Source organism: Taudactylus pleione, unplaced genomic scaffold (genome assembly GCF_031769625.1).
Source record: "Taudactylus pleione unplaced genomic scaffold, aTauple2 ptg000259l, whole genome shotgun sequence".
Classification (NCBI taxonomy): Eukaryota; Metazoa; Chordata; class Amphibia; order Anura; family Myobatrachidae; genus Taudactylus; species Taudactylus pleione.
The window spans coordinates 3,770,701-3,787,463 of NW_028284661.1; the positions used below are offsets into that span (position 1 = coordinate 3,770,701).

The 16,763-nt window shown below is 40.8% G+C and overlaps 2 protein-coding genes across 4 annotated transcripts in view; one reads left to right on the plus strand and one right to left on the minus strand.

The window, feature by feature from the left end:
- CEP85L (centrosomal protein 85L) overlaps positions 1-16,763 on the minus strand; it is a 309,647-nt gene that overhangs the window by 100,115 nt on the left and 192,769 nt on the right. The window lies entirely within an intron of this gene.
- PLN (phospholamban) lies at positions 4,272-14,978 on the plus strand. Of its 2 annotated transcripts, none has more exons than XR_015879462.1 (2): positions 4,272-4,381; positions 13,947-14,978. XR_015879462.1 is itself a non-coding variant. In XM_088480977.1 (2 exons), the coding sequence occupies exon 2, from the start codon at positions 7,136-7,138 to the stop codon at positions 7,292-7,294; it is 159 nt and encodes a 52-aa protein (XP_088337103.1). In that variant the 5' UTR covers positions 4,272-4,381; positions 7,011-7,135; the 3' UTR covers positions 7,295-7,935. The 2 variants fall into 2 exon arrangements, 1 of the variants encoding a protein (XP_088337103.1); XM_088480977.1 differs by lacking the exon at positions 13,947-14,978 and adding an exon at positions 7,011-7,935.

Genomic DNA, 16,763 nt, shown 5'->3' on the forward strand with positions numbered 1-16,763 from the left:
CCATTACTTATATATATAATACACACACACACAAACACGGGATGTAGTATAGATCCCGGCAGTGACCATTCCAATGGTCAAATCAATACAGACTGAATATTAGGGTTTGGTACCAGGGGAAGGATTAAGGTTAGGCTGCCGAAGGGGACGGTTAGGGTTACCATACTCACTAAAAATTTTCTGGATATTCACCTAGATTCCACTGCCAGTATTGTGACTGACGGGATATCGTACCCAACCCACACAATTATATATATATATATATATATATCTATATATATATATATATATATCTATGTATGGCATGTCTCCTGCTCCGTGGAACAAAAATAGGCGGCACTCGTCCGGACTTGGTAAAACAAGTGAGTGGTTTTAATCCAACATGAACCTGAACTGACGTTTCAAGGCCCCAACGGCCTTTTTATCAAGGTATGAACCCACACAACCCACACAAGTCTATTATATATATATATATATATATATATACATACATACACACACACACACACATATATATATATATATATACACACACATATATATATATACACACATATATATATATATATATATATACACACACACATATATATATATACACATATTTATATATATATATATATATATATATATATATATATATTATATATATACATACACACACACATTTACACACACACATATATATATATATATACATATATATAACCAAAAATACCCCTATCTTGCGCTAAAATTAATGACATATTAATTTATAGAAACAACCACACATATGGTATTAGCTGCACCTTTCCGTTGACCCCGTTAGATGGGTCTATTGATTGACATAAACAAGAAATTAAAAAGGGCTCTGAACAACTGTAATGCAATTGTCTTGTTGAAGATCATTCAATTTTTGTATGTAAAAATTCCAAATAGCAGTTGATTTGTGTATATAAGTCCAAAAGATCAATCAGTTCTGGATCGAAGTCAATGAGATTCCTTTCCTGCAGATGGACCTGGCAATTCCAAAAATTCTCTATATGATAGGGTAGCAGCACACTGCTCCTCCAAGTACTGGTAATCCACTTGACTTATACTGAAATAAACCCTCACACCAAAAAGTCACCCAAAACACGGCCCAAAGGCCTCCGTTGGTAAATACTAAAAATATTTACTCCATATAAGAACAAATTTAAAAAAATTGGACAATTCAGCTTACATTAATTGTAATCCACAAAGATTGGTACAGTGTAATCACATTCAAAGGATATCCACATCCATGCTCTTTAGTTAAAGGCTCTACAAAGTGGATTTAAGAACTCCAATTAACACACACATATGCAGTCAGGAACATATATATCGAACACTGACACTACTGTTTGTTATTTTAATTGTTTACCAAAAGATAATCAAGTTACAGTTATATAATTGATATGGTTTAAAGTGCAGACAATCAGATTTAATTTGGGGGTATTAACATCCAAATGTGAGCATACAATATGTGGACAAAAGAGCTCTCAATGCAAGTGACACAGGCCATCCTAGGCTGTAAAACCAAAACAAATCATGAAGATAGCGGGAACCCTAGGAGCGGCCAAATCAGCAGTTTGATATATTCTGTGATAAAAAAAGAACGCACTGCTGAGCTCGGCAACACAAAAAGGCCTGGGCATTCACAGAAGACAACAGTGGTGGATGATTGCAGGATCCTTTCTATGGTAAAGAAAAAACCCTTCACAACATCCAGCCAAGTGAAGAGCACTCTCCAGGAGGTATCTAAGTCTACCACAAGGTGTAAACCATTCAAAAGCCTTCAGAATAGAAAGGCCAGATTAGACTTTGCCAAAAAACCATCTAAAAAAGCCCAGTTCTGGAACAGTATACTTTGGACAGATGAAACGAAGATTAACCTGTACCAGAATGATGGGGGAAAAAAAAAGTATGGAGAATGTTTAGAAAGGCAGATGATCCAAACTATAGCACATGTAAAACACAGTGGAGGCAGTGTGATGGCATGGGTATGCACTGGGTCACTAGAGGTTATTGATCATGTGACAGAAGACAGAAGCAGCCGGCTGAATTCTGAAGTGTCTAGAGATATACTGTCTGCTTAGATTCAGCCAAATTCAGCAAAGCTGACCACCCACTGCTACAGTGAGCGGCCATGATGATGGTCGCGATGGTCAAGACCATCGCGACCATCGGGTATGCAACGAGACCCTTGTGGTAGGGTCTCGTGGCGGCAAGCCGCAGAGAGCTTTCGGCTCTCTGCCGCCCCCAAACGACAGGCATTCTCACGGGAACGCCTCCGTTTAGGCAGTCACCCCCCCCCCCGGCCCGCCCAGCAAGGGGGTCGACCTGTCACTCAACATCGACAGCTCGCCCCCTTTGTTGCGAGACCCGGAGCGACCGAGTGACCGTCGCTATCCGGGTCTCGCGCATGCGCACTACGGAGCCGGCTCTGTCGTGCGCATGCGCACTGGCCCACCATCGGCCCGGTTGCGAGCGCACAGCGCTTACGACCGGGTCTGAATCAGGCCCTCTGATCTTTAGATATTTCCATAGATTTTCATTTGGATTCAAGTCAGGTGATTGGCTGGGCCATTCTAGCAGCTTTATTTTCTCTCTCTGAAACCAATTGAGAATGTCTTTGGGTGTGTGTTTGGGATCACTGACTTGCTGAAATGTCCACCCTCTTTTCATCTTCAGTATCCGGGTAGATGGCAGCAGATTTTTATCATGAATGTCTCGGTACATTTTTCCATTCATCCTTCCTTCAAGCAAATGAAGTATGCCAGTACCGTATGCTGAAAAACAGCCCCACGCCATGATGTTCCCACCTCCAAACGTCACTATTGGTATGGTGTTTTTGGGGTGATGTGCATTACCATTTCTCCTCCAAACATAGTGTGTATTATGGCATCCAAAGAGTCCAATTTTGGTCTCATCTGACCAGACTATATCCTCCTAGTATTTCACAGGCTTGTCCAAATGTTGTGCAGCAAACTTTAAAAGAGCTTTAACATGCTTTTTCTTGAGCAATGGAGTTTTGCGGGGTGAGCCTGCATACAGGCCATGGCGGTTCAGTGCATTACTTATTGTTTTCTTTGAAACAATTGTACCTGCTAATTCCAGGTCTTTCTAAAACAGAGAATTTGACGGCAGATAAGAACCACTTGGCCTATCTAGTCTGCCCCTTTTCATGTATCCTTTAGGCAACTTCAACCCTATTTACTCCTTACTCCTGAAGCTCTCCACAAGTGGTGCTTGGCTCTTGGACAACTCTTCTGATACTTCTTTTCACTCCTCTGTCAGAAATCTAGTGAGGAGCACTTGGTTGTGGCCGGTTTATGGTGAAATTAGGTTCTTTCCACTTCCGGATTATGGCCCCAACAGTGCTCACTGGAACATTCAGAAGTTTAGAAATCCTTCTTTAACCAATGCCATCAGTATGTTTTGCAACAATAAGGTTGCGAAGGTCTTGAGAGAGCCCTTTGCTTTTACCCATCATGAGATGCTTCTTGTGTGACACCTTGGTAATGAGACACCTTTTTATAGGCCATCAGTTGGGACTGAACCAGCTTATATTAATTTGCACTGACAAGGGGCAGGATTGCTTTCTAATAAGTGATAGATTTCAGCTGGTGTCTTGGCTTTCCATGCCTTTTTGCACCTCCTTTTCTTCATGTGTTCAATACTTCTTCCCTGTGTCATTTCACATAAGTTAATTTATGGACATCTATGGTTTGATTTCATTGCATGTGTGGATTGCATGGGTTGTTGCTGACATCTGGTGAAAATATCATTACAATAGCCCCATTACAAATATATTTACTGAGAAAATGTTGACATGCTCAAAACTTATTTTGGGCTCACAGTGGCAAATGTACAGTAAAATCAATGTGCAATAAGGAAACCTTATATAATGCAAGAGTTAAAAACAAATTGTGTTATATAGGAAAATTTAAAGTTACCAATATCCAGCTCAGTAGAAAAAACCCCACCCAAATGAACATGCTTAAAAAAAAACTATAAAATATTTGGTTTAAGAAGATATTATCACTGTAAATATACACAGGAAACCACATTTTCACAGAATAAAAGGGAATAAAGAGCCATTATCATAAAGCTCTCTATATACAATCTTTAATACATCTGTATCAATAATGAGGCTCTGCTGCTGCCATGAATCAAATAGCAACATTCTGATATGATGTCAACAGCCTGCCTCTGTCTCATATAGCCAGCCCTCTCTCTTCCTTCCACACCTCCTGAATTGTTCCCATAAACTAAGTGACAAACTCCCAGCATTGCCACACAACTTCAGGAAGGGTGTGATGAATGCTTTCCTGTAGCCTGGGTGAAGTGACCTAAACCTTTTCCAAAACCACTGGCCAAGGTAAGAATAATTATTTTTTATTAAAGGGGAATCTCAGCAAGTAATGATGTACAATATGACATATGGTGAGAATGCTGTACTGAAAATCCAAACTGAAAAATATTTATTTTAATCTAGAATTATATTAAACATCTAATCAATTTTTTTCACAACTTAAATATCCAAGTGCACATTTGTCAAAAGAAAAGAGCACACATACTTTCTCTGGATAGAAAAAAAACCTATAGCATCATAGTGATCTGCCAGGCAATGTACACAAATGCAGCAATGGGTCTAACCTGTAAAGTATGGGGTATATACTTGGATTTGATGGTTTGAGCACATACACAGGAGTGGTGATGAGGATCAGTAAATGTGGATGTGAATGTATGCTGGTACTGATTTTAAACAGATAATTAAATATTTCCTTAATGTAAAAAGAGGACTTCTTCATACATTTGTAGGAATCATATATAACAAAGGCAAAAAATGCCCATCTGGGTTTCTTCATATGTATTTATTTACCACTATTATTCTTCTTATTCACATACTACATACACAGCAGCTACAATCATCACACACAATAACCTGTACACACCACAGTTAGGTCATTTAGATCATATTTCAATATGAGAAACGACATTTCATTCATCATCATCATCACCATAAAGACTTCTGTACAGGAGAAAAAACAAAACACTGTAGTTACATTAAAATGAAAAGCAAAAGACCCCCAGACTAATAAACCAGGAGACGTGTTCTGAAGCCACATATTAGAAAGCTGCAGTCACAGAATGTATCCAGCAGTCCAGGAACTGTCTCTCTTAGTCTGGTAGGTATTCGTTCAGTGACTGACCTGTCACTTTAGAATCCAGCAGTCACCAGAGAGTGTATTTGTGTCACGCCAACCAGCAGTTAGTAATAGTGGTGCTAGAAAGTTGGACAGAAGTCTGCCTGAGTCCTCGGTCCCTCACCTTCACTGGTGCAGAGGAAGTCGGAGGAATTCCTGGGGGATGTAATGAATTAAACTGCTTACGTGCACTTCCTGGGGACAGCAAGAGCCACAGAATTCCCAGAAAAGCTATGTTTATCTAGGAATGTTATTCCACATAACACATTTAAAAGTAAGTCCAATAAATGATTAACCATACAAAAGCTTTACACGTGCAGCATCTCAGGTTGCTATTGTAATTAGAGGCTAATGCTGTAATCCATTGTTTACCAAGAATAACAACAGAAGGCAATCCATGCCTCACAGCGCACACGTCAGCCAGCACTACAAAGAACACAAGCATTTTTATTTTTAACCTCTGTTCTGTTTTTTTCCCACTCATGACCTTCTCAAAATCCCCCTACTATCCCTAACGTGACCATGTGGCTTTAGGGAACACAAGAACAGGCAGCAAATTAAAGTAATGCCACAACTTCTAGATCAACTGAGAAGAGACCCATAGGATTAGCGTGTAATGCGAGTGACAGGCTGGGACTAGCTGCACAGTCAATCTGTCTACATGGGATTTGGAAAACAAAATATCAGACCAGTAGTGTACAATTTAACTATTATTTGCACTCTGAATCTGGGACATCATCCTCTAGTAACACCATAAGTAGACTGGTAACACCAAGTACAAAACACCTATTACTGCCAACTAAAGTTATGCCTAACAAGACAATCACACAGCCTGTCAGCAACTGCTACATTAAACATATCAACAAACTTACAAATAACAATGACCAATAATAGTTGCACTTACATACTGTCTACAATACAATAATCAAGATACTAGATCTCAGTTGTATTTACTATTAGGGATTGAGGTGCTAGGAATGACTATACATAGAACAGACATCGGATTATAGCACCACAGCTTCTGGTTTATGTCTCTGCCTGGGAATCCGGTATAAAGCCAAGTGAGAGCTGGAATGTTACAGTGCCTAGACTAATGGCATGTGTTTTCTTAGCCTAATATGGACTACAGAATGAAGTATATTATGTGTTCTAGCGTACACTGTAATAAACCCAGCAAGATATACTTCTTAAAACTAGGTAATGCAAATGTCTCCATTTTTCACTCTGTCCTAGACACATTATAGGCAGCAGAGGGACCCATAAAAAACGTCACTACACATAGTTGTGGCGTCACTGTAAGAGGATAAAATCTACAACACAGCAATGTAGCGAGACTGTGTATGCTGGCTGCCAGAGCTTGCTGGGAGGTGTAGTTCAATAAAAGCTAGAAAACTACATGCATCAGTGTCTGTTTCAGTTGCAGGGTACAGTTTAGTCATTATCAACTTCACTCATGCAGGAACAGACACTGAGATATTATATACTGCAGTGCTCTTGTATGTGTGTATATATATTATATATATATATATATATATATATACACATACACACAAATTAATAGTAGATTAACTAGACCTTCTAATAGCACTGCTTCATTTCTAGGTTGGATGCTGTATTAAGTTTTCCTTATCTCACTGAGATATATATTAGGGATGCGCTCTGTCCTCTTGCTATAGGTAAGGGAAGGTCGTGCTCCCCAATTTTGAAGTTTGTTTACATTGAAAAGAAAAAACACTTATTAACTTGCATGAGTCACTTGCACTATGAGTTTTCTAACCTTTCACTTTCCTGCTCACTCAGCTCCAACAGTGAACCTCTAAAGTCAGAGAGAAGACTAAGGTCCTCTTCACTCTGCATACGGGAAGCACTGTCTCTCTGCACTTCTTCTATAACCTGTCACCTGCACCCTCTGTCCTTCTGTAGCCATGGATAAAGTCCAGCACATAACCCGCTCTGCCATGAGGAGAGCCTCAAACATTGAGGTCAACCAGCAGACCCGGCAAAACCTACAAGAACTCTTTGTCAATTTCTCTCTGATTCTCATTTGTCTTCTTCTCCTCTGTATCATTGTAATGCTACTCTGAGCACCCTGTAGAAAAAGTACCAGACAGACTATACAAAACCTCCCCATGGAAAGGCCAAAGTAAAGAAGGGTTCTACTATTTATAAGCATGTATCACTTTGCAGCTTTGTATGCAGTGTGCACCTAATGTAGATGTCAATAATGTTTATATTATTGTGTAATAAACATACGCCATCTGCCTGTAATACAATAATGTAATAGCGCAGCCCAGGAATACAGGCATGATAAATAAAGCTTCACCTTCATTAGGGCTGTCATGTTTGACATATGCCTGGAGTCCTGTACAAATGTAATGTTGTTCATGGATCACTTTGCCTGTGTAGTGTGTTACCATGGAGTAAAAATATTGAAATAAAAGCATGATCTCCGCAAAGAATGTCACTGCTAACTTAAAAAGATTTATTTAAAAAAAAAAAAAAGAGCACTGCTGGATTTTCTGCATATTTTAGGATAAGAATTTGCGTCTGTACTTTGTATTGCGAGATTTTACCGAGGTATTGACACTACAAGAAAAGCCACTACATTCCTTCCCCTTTTGTGGCAAAAGCTAAAGCCTGTAGTTCTAGTACTTACCGGTTGGTCTAATGTGAGAAAGGTGTAATCAGTTTTACACATTTCTCACTGGCAAGCATACACATACAATATTGTCAGACAGCATCGGAGGGCAGACTTTCATACATTATTCATTACAATAAGCATTTTATGGATTTTCATGTGCTTAATGAATCTGCCTCTGCTATCAAGATGGTGATATGTCATTGAGTCTACAGAGGGAACTGAGAAGTCCTTTGATAGATAAACTAAAGTTTCTTTAAAAATAAATAAAAGAATCATTACATATATACTATACGGTCACTCCATGTCAAGTGGAACAATTTTGAAGGTCGTCTCCACCTGACCATCTCCAATTTTGATAACATTTTACATGAAGGTTGGCATACATGTCAGACTAACTTTGAGAAAAATGTAGTTCACAATGGGCCAGATTCAGAGATGTATGCAATGCCGATATTTACACAGATCGAACGATTGCTTGCCATTGCGCAGGCACAGCGAGTGGTTTGCAATTACGCTCATACAGAGGATTTATTAACTAAGTGAGTGACAAGTAGTCAGCGTTTGGGGGAGGTAGCAGGGGCATGGCTAGGTAAATGCAGGCGTGTCTGACTGCTTAAACGCCGTTTCATGGATGTACATATATTAGCCATTGTGATCTCCTTCGCAGCATGAGAGCTCTCTGCGTATCAGGAGAGACGCTGTGTTTCAGACAGGTCAGATTTGCTGCATATGCTGCAGGGCTGCCCAAACTGCAGCGATGTTACCGATGTTTAAGCTGGTGTTTGACGTCGGACAGATATGAGAAAGCAGCAGTGGGCGAACCTAGGCTCGGGTAACCTTTGGAACCATTAGCATATTTTAATAACTGCGATCCGTGTGAAATTGCAGATGCAATTGCATTAGCACACATTTCTGAATCAGGACCAATATGCAATAGTTGCAAAACTATGGCTCTCAAAGTAGGGATGGCTGCAACTACCAAAATTGGACATGGTCAGATGGGGACCCCTGGTCCACTTGAAATGGTATGACCCTATAAAACAGGGATGGGGAACCACAGGCCCGGGGGCCATATAAGGCCTGTGGAATCATTTGGTCTGGCCCTTCGACCTTTTTTCTGCTAGCCTCATTTGGCTAGCAGGGTGCCTAGAATGGCACCCTGCAGCCAAAATCTATGCAACAGTGCCACCTGGAGCATCCTTAGGATGCTTCAGACGGTCACACCACTGCCCTTACACTCCCCCGAGCCTCATCAGTATGCTCCGAGCATTGCTGTAATCACCGGCAATTGTGACCCCCACCCCTGTATGACGTGACACGGAGGGGGCGTGGACTGCACCCGGCCCACAAATAATGTTGTATATATCATAATGGCCCTCAGCAGAAAAAAGGTTCCCCACCCCTGCTATAAAAGAACAGATCGTGCAGGCATTCTTGTGGTTTCAAAACTAGAATGATGTGGATATTTTGGGCAGTAGAGTGAGAAAATATCAAAATATTGGATTACACATACATGTTGCGAATACAAGAGCAATAGTTATCGAGGTAAAACGTAACCAGTACTTATCTGGTCTAGTTAGCTATGATCATCCATAGGAAGGCAAAAAAAAAAGGAAACACAGAAATAGAGAAGACCCTTCTTCCTCACTGTGTGGAAAAAAAATCCCTCCAAACCCCTCTCAGACAAAATCAGACTAATCCCCTGAATCAGACACCCATATAATGCATCGTAGTTTGAGACACTGATGTCTAGTAGAAGGTACCCAATAATTAAATACTTTTAATAATAATCACGATCTACCTTGCGTTCCATAGTGAGGCTAGTCTTACACTGAAGAAACTATGCCGATGGTGAAAACGTCTGGTTGTCAGCGCTGTTTCAGGGGAACCTATTCCAGTTTATGCACTGTAACATATCCATAATATAATTAAATTTAGCCTTTCTAAAATGTATGATTGTTTTTTGTGGTCCTGCTAAAATAAAAATAAAAAACTTTTTAAAAACACAGGTCAAAAATCACTGTTATCACAAATATCCAAGTGCCTCAGCCTGTACATTAAATATAATGTCATTTTATTATTTAATACACCACCCAACAGATCTTTCCCCTCTAGTTGGTTCTAACACTGTCATTAGCACTTATTTGACTTTTAAAGCAGAACAATCACATAGGAAATTGTTCTACTTACATGTCCCCACCCTCAAGCCACTCCATGCAGCCATTTTCCAGGGTTCCGCTATTTCTCTCATAACCCGGCTGTGAGACTGCAGCCTGTGATAGGCTATTCAGCTCATGCACATCCTCTTCCACCACCAGAACTATCAGAGCCCTGGGAAAGATGACTACATATAGCAGCACATAGGGCCCCAGATAGGGTCAGCGGGCTCCACAGAAAATACATTTCTAGGTATAGTACCGGTTTAATATTGATAAAATAGGCTTCCTTTATCAGAACTAGTACATTTCACAATTCATTTCTGGGCAACCCATTATTGCGGTCCCATCATACATGTCTGCCTTTGTCCATTTTGCCTTAATAAATAACTTTTCTAAACGTTTATACTCATAGATGACTTGTAAGTAATCCAAATCAGAAGACTTTTGGTGACTCTTCCCTGACTTCCCATATATATACCTATAAGGTCCTAGAGGGAAATGCACCAAACCTTCTAAAGAGGAGACATTGCTCATAGCAACCGAAGAGATGCTAGCTATCATTTCATACTTGCCGACATTCAGCTAGAAGGGGGGAGCTGAATGTCTGCGCACAGGGGGGGCGCGTGTCTGGGCAATGATGCGGCATTGGGGTGGAGCCGGGGCGGGCCCACGCGATCGAGTCACTGGGGTGAAACCCCTTCTTCACAATGCAGAAAATATTGGCATTGTGAAGCAGGGGGCGGGGCCACAATGACGCAATTCAGCGTGAATCGCGTCACTGCCCCCTCCCCCCCGCTGCAGGGGTTTCTATTGGTAGCGGGGGTCAGGTGGCAGCCGGGACGCTTTCCCCCCCTTCCAGGGGGGTCGTGAGCGGCACCCAATATTCGGGAGGCTCCCGACCAAATCGGGAGGGTAGGCAAACCTGTATCATTTACCTAGTGCATTCTGTAAAAGAATAGGTATAATCTGATTGGTTGTTATGTGCACTTCTCCACTTGGCCTCTTTAGAAGCTTTGATACAGCTTCCTCCTACTATTGAAGTTACCCCTAGTCCCCCTAAAAGCAGAACAAAATCACATTAAACAACATATAAATATAGTCAGATGACCTGTGTTTTAAGAAAAAATATTTTAGAACCTCTACACACTAACCTTTACATTTTCAGATATGAACTACAGCGGCAGTGCTCGACATAACATGGCAGCTCTGTCCAAATGAGATCCGATACAGGTCTAAAAGCTGAAACTGCAGTCATTCAAGTTACTGTGACATCACTGCCCTCCCCGTGTAATAATTCACACCGGGCATTTCTGCACAACAAGATTTCCTACATGCGCTGCCCACCTAGTTACAGAGCACGCACTACCTCTTAAGGTGCCCACACACATAGCGATATTTTACACGATCTGGCCGATTCCGACACATTGGAACGACAGATCGTGTAAAATATGGCCAAATCGTGAGGAAATCGTGAGTCCCCACTCACGATCATGATGCGCGTCCCCTCTGGTCGCACATCGCATCTTCAGATCTGCCGTGCAGTAGGGCAGATCTGACAATCTAGGACACGATGCACTGTAAAAAGTCTGACTGCAGGAGAGATCGTTTGAAGATTGGACACCAAATCGTGTGCATATTGTGTGGAGATCGTGTGCAGAGCTGCCGGGGAGAGTTTCAAGGGAAATCGTACACAAATCGTACACATCGGCTGATCGTGGGCAGATCGGTATGTGTGTGGGCACCTTAAGAATGGCACCCTGCTACAGAGCGCAGAATGGACATATATAGCTGGGTATAAGCTCACCAGCTGTTCCATATATACTATTCTTTCTAATTGGAACAAGTTTATGTACAGTATATCACAAAAACATAGCAACCTCAAGAATACAAAACACAAAAAACAAAAAAGTTATCCGGCTTCAATGTATGTAAGCATCTATTGTTATTCTGGTTAGTCTCTAAAAAGTATGTAATCACTCTTGATATTTTCAGTGTGTAATAAGGTGCTACCCTACCCATAACTCATATATATTTGCAAACAAGAAAAAGAAGAGTTATACACTAGACAAGAATATAATAAACTGAAGGTTTGTACATTTACATTAACAAAGATATTCTAGGACAGTTGAAGTGACTGTGACACTGTTATTCATGCAGGTGTTCTACTTATTCACCTCTTGGCTCATAAAAGCCTTTATTTCAAACAAAAACACATTTATTCAATTATAAGCATTAATAAGACAAAAGCTATTGTTATAACATACTTGGGCACTTCAGGCTATTACAGTCTTTTATGATTAGATGGGATTATTTTAGTAATGAAGAGAATAAAAATGATCCCAGTGTAAAAGTTCAGCAGTGCATAATATTGTCTCACTGCCATGGTAACACTTTGACGAACATCATCCAAGAAGCAGGGAAATTAGACAAAGTAAGAGCTCTGAGCCGCACTGCTATGCTTTATAGTCATGCCAAGCAATGGTGGTCTTACGTGACATGTATTCCACATAGGACTTGCTATATCTTTTCCACAATATTGGGAAATAAAATATTAGTTGCTATATAACAATATATATTAGACACTATAACAATATTGACACAAGCAAAGTGTCAAATTATAGTTCTTCATATAGCTTTAAGCATATGATAGGCTTCTAGATTTGAATATTATACACAGAAATTGGTAGTTTTACACACATTATAATTCTATTAATATTTACACTATCAATATACAGATGTGTTCTGACTCCTCTTTGCTGCAGTTGCGCTAAACAGCCCCTCTCAACGTGCCTGGTCCCGTGAGACTCTTATCGCCGGGCATCTTTTTTGCAGAAATTGCATCTAAGTCACAATGCAATGCGACTAGGACCCACCAGGAGACTGTGCTGATTCATTTGAAATGTACATCTATGTGCGACTGAGTTTCTCAATCAGCATGCAAAGTGCTACTATGCAGCGTCCGCAGCTTTTTTCCACGTCAAGTTCCATTTATAGACTCTATTGCACACAGATATACAAGTGTCACATATCAAATGAATCAGCAGAGTCTCCTGGCGGTTCATGGACACGCCGGGCATATAGCGCTCCACGGCTTACTGAGGCTAGACGAGCAAGGACCATACTTACCTACTTTTCAACTCTCTCCTCCGGAGAAGCCAAGAGAAGAGATATTGACTGGGGTGGGGCCTGGCACTACACGTGATTAGGCCCGGGACCCTCACTGGGAATGCAGAGTTTCATGGGACGATCGGGAGGGGACGGGGACAATTATGTGATTTCTATAGAAACACGTCACCCCCGTTTACCCATTATAACCTCCTCATAGTGCCCTCTTCATTAGAAAGTGGGCACTAGATGCGGGAGGACTGCCTACTCTTCTGAGGGTTCGTGTGTGTCCTCCAACTTCTGGGAGAGTAGGCAACTACGGCAAGGACACATCTGTAAGTAAATCATTTAATAATTTTAGACACATGACTGCATTTAAAGCAACATATCAGTATAGTAATGCAATATGAAGTATCTAGCTTTTAGATAATACTTTGCTGACTCTTTCATTGCATTTGTCTAATGGAAATGAGGTATATAAAAATATATTTATTAGGGTATTTTGCTTAGTTTCTTCTAAGTCCTTATGCGTTTGATAATCCCCTCAGTATTTCTTGGAGCCCACTAATTCATTTTATTTATGTCGAATAGTCCCTTACCATAGCTTGGTGGTGTAATCAGTGATAAGTATGGCACTGTTTAGTCCTTAACCAGGATTCAATGTCCCTAAATTATGGAATAAGAAAGGGGCAACCCCCACCTAAATACACTCATGCTGCAGGAATTGAAGTAAAAGTACATGTAATATCAAAAATGTGTCTTCTGCAATGTAAGACATAATCTTTTCAGAAATAAAAATGTGTGTTTTTAAATGAATATATTTTTTCATAGGTACCAGGAGAGACTAAGCAAACTAGCAAATAGAAACTTCTGACTGAAGCACAAATAGAAGGCTGAACAACATGGACCTCGCCAACAACAGAGGACTGAACCTCATGCTCAATTTTGTTCTGATCATCATGGTTCTGCTACTTATGTTTATTCTAGTAAAACTTCTGTGAGGTCTACAAAGCAGTCCCTGGATCTGTGCAACAGTCTCATATCAAACAATGGCCAAACAAAACTATCTTCAAGAGTATGATCCATCTGGAACTTAAATTCCGCATTACATGGACATTCTTGTTGGACCATCCATTTCTCGTAGCACCGGCTGAGAATACACCGGACCTTTAACCACCTAATCAATTACCATGGACCCTTGTGCTGACACATACTAACTTGTAGTAGATTTCCAGTCACCACTCGAGTAGAGATCTGACACTGCACACTAAGAATGACATCTGTGCCAGCGTGGCACGGCGCCATACTTCTGGCATGATATACCACATGCTGGACTATGTGCCATTAACCAACACTGTGGACTACCGTACAGATTAGAATTAGACCATTGTGATGTAGATTGAGTATCAGTAGTGTAGAAGTCAATGCATTTTACAGTTAACATGAGCAACCACCTTTATCTAGTCTGTATAAATGTACTTTTAATACATAAGGGCACAAAAGTACTGAAAAGTGGTCAGTACAGCTGCCTTTTATATATCTGACAGTTTATGACATCAATACATGCAACAGTGTCATTACCTTAGATCTCGGTATTCTGTCACTAGCTAGTGGACATGTAAGAACGTGCACTCACTTACTGACAATTGTATATCTGAAGCTTCCAGTAGGATTACTCACACTTTTATATAACTTTTTGTTAGTTTTTTGTTTTACTTTTGTTAAAACACTAATGTATTAATTCCATATCCAAAAATATACTGCTTAACCTGATGATCAATTTTTCAGATAGCGATCGCTAGGTAAAGCAAATACTAAACTGTCTGATAACACTGTTTAATAAAGTATTCAACTTTCCAACTAGTTCTGTCAGAAAATGAATGTTATGTTTCACACATAAGCAAGATACACCATGTATTAGATAATAAAGCTTATTCATTGGCTGGATTACCTTCCTAAAATGAAAAGTATATAGATATCAGTATCTGCACAGTGATGTGTCACTGAGAATGACGGTGACAGGACAAAGCAAAGATAGATGTAGTGTACAAAACACAAAGTTAATACTTTAGAAAAGCACTGTAACAGTCAATAAATAGGTTTCTGTATAACCTTACCTACGATTCTCTGTTTTTGCTTTTTATATAGTCTAATATCTTGGAAGCACTAAATCTAACCTATATAACGGCTTCTGGCGGCTTCGCTGGATGTCAGTCTGATTTCTGCTCACAGCGTATGGAGGTTTCCAGCAGAAAGCAGCTACTGTAATTGCCATCTGTGCATATAGCTCGCATCTCATATAAAGCTTGCCTTATACAGTTTGCTTATTACATATCATAAATCGCTTAGGTTTCAGTATAAATTCTGTTGATCATTTGAATACATAAGGCGTGATTCAGAGATTTACGTTGAATCGATAATCATGCAAATCTCCAATGTTTTCAGATCAGCGCATTTACATGAGCTGCACTGTGCAAATCTGGTTCTGCGATGTCGGTCGCAGCACTCTGAAAGACGCAGCATGATTGACATGCTGCTGGCGTTTGGGGCGGCAATGGGGAGCGTTACAGAAAACGGGGGTGTGACGGCCACGTTTCAGGATGTGCCGAAACGAGTGGTCGCAGCATCACTGGCCATGGTAATGTTCTTTAGCTCAGATGTCCGATGGGCCGGCAATGATTATGCTGTGGATCTGTTGCTCAGAGGCATCACCGGGTCTGGTGACACCAGGTGCGCAATCCGTATATTCCTCTGAAAAAGGGTGTGGCCTAACAAAAGGGGCATGGCCTCATGGGAAATCTCTCTGGGGACGTGCCCAGCATCTCCGGTGATACTGGGCAGAGATGAGTTCATACACTGTCGGCTCCTCCTCTGTGACAGGACTCGAGTGTTTGGAGAGAATGTCACACTGCAGCACCCGGCTCCTGTCACAGAGAAGGAGCGGGCATTTTGGTGCCATGGTGACAACCGGTGCGGCCCGCACCACTGAGTAATCTGAGGGTTACTCAGATGTCCGATGGGCCGGCAATGCTTACGCAATGGATCCGATGCTGCGTCTTCGCACGCAGGCATCAGATCACAGAAGCCTGCAGTGGGAGTCTTAACACAAGATGCCTCCTGCGGCTTTTGCACATTTTAGCACACCTGCTGCGTTCAAAGACTCAGCGGCGATGCCTTTACTGTCCACCTCTGAATAATCCCCATATAAGTTGCTGGATGAAAAAACAGACAGACAATCACTAACACATAGAAATTTGACTTCAGTAAAGCTTTAACGACTATTCTAACTAATGTAATCTTATTTGATTATAAGAATGCCACAAATTCATTGCATTAATTCTTGGAAACTTGGCAAGGTGAAGAAGAGAAAACAGAGGTTGATTGGATGACTATGGCACAGGTCCAATCAGGTGTTTATGTTCGGTTATGTCATCTCCAAGAAAAGATGCGCTAGTAAAATTTTGGCATTCTTAGTGCTTGAATGAAGTTAAAGGTGTGGTTACTAAGGAAGAAACCAAGAGGTAGATTTACTAACGCTTCTAAAGCAGACAAGCGGAGGTGATGACCATAGCAACCAATCAAACGCTGACTTATTTTCTAGGATGCAATAGAGAAAGGATAGCTAAAATCTAGTTGCTCGGGGCAGCA

Coding starts and splice junctions, on each gene's coding strand:
- PLN (XM_088480977.1), top strand. CDS start 7,136: ATGGATAAAGTCCAGCACATAACCCGCTCTGCCATGAGGAGAGCCTCA.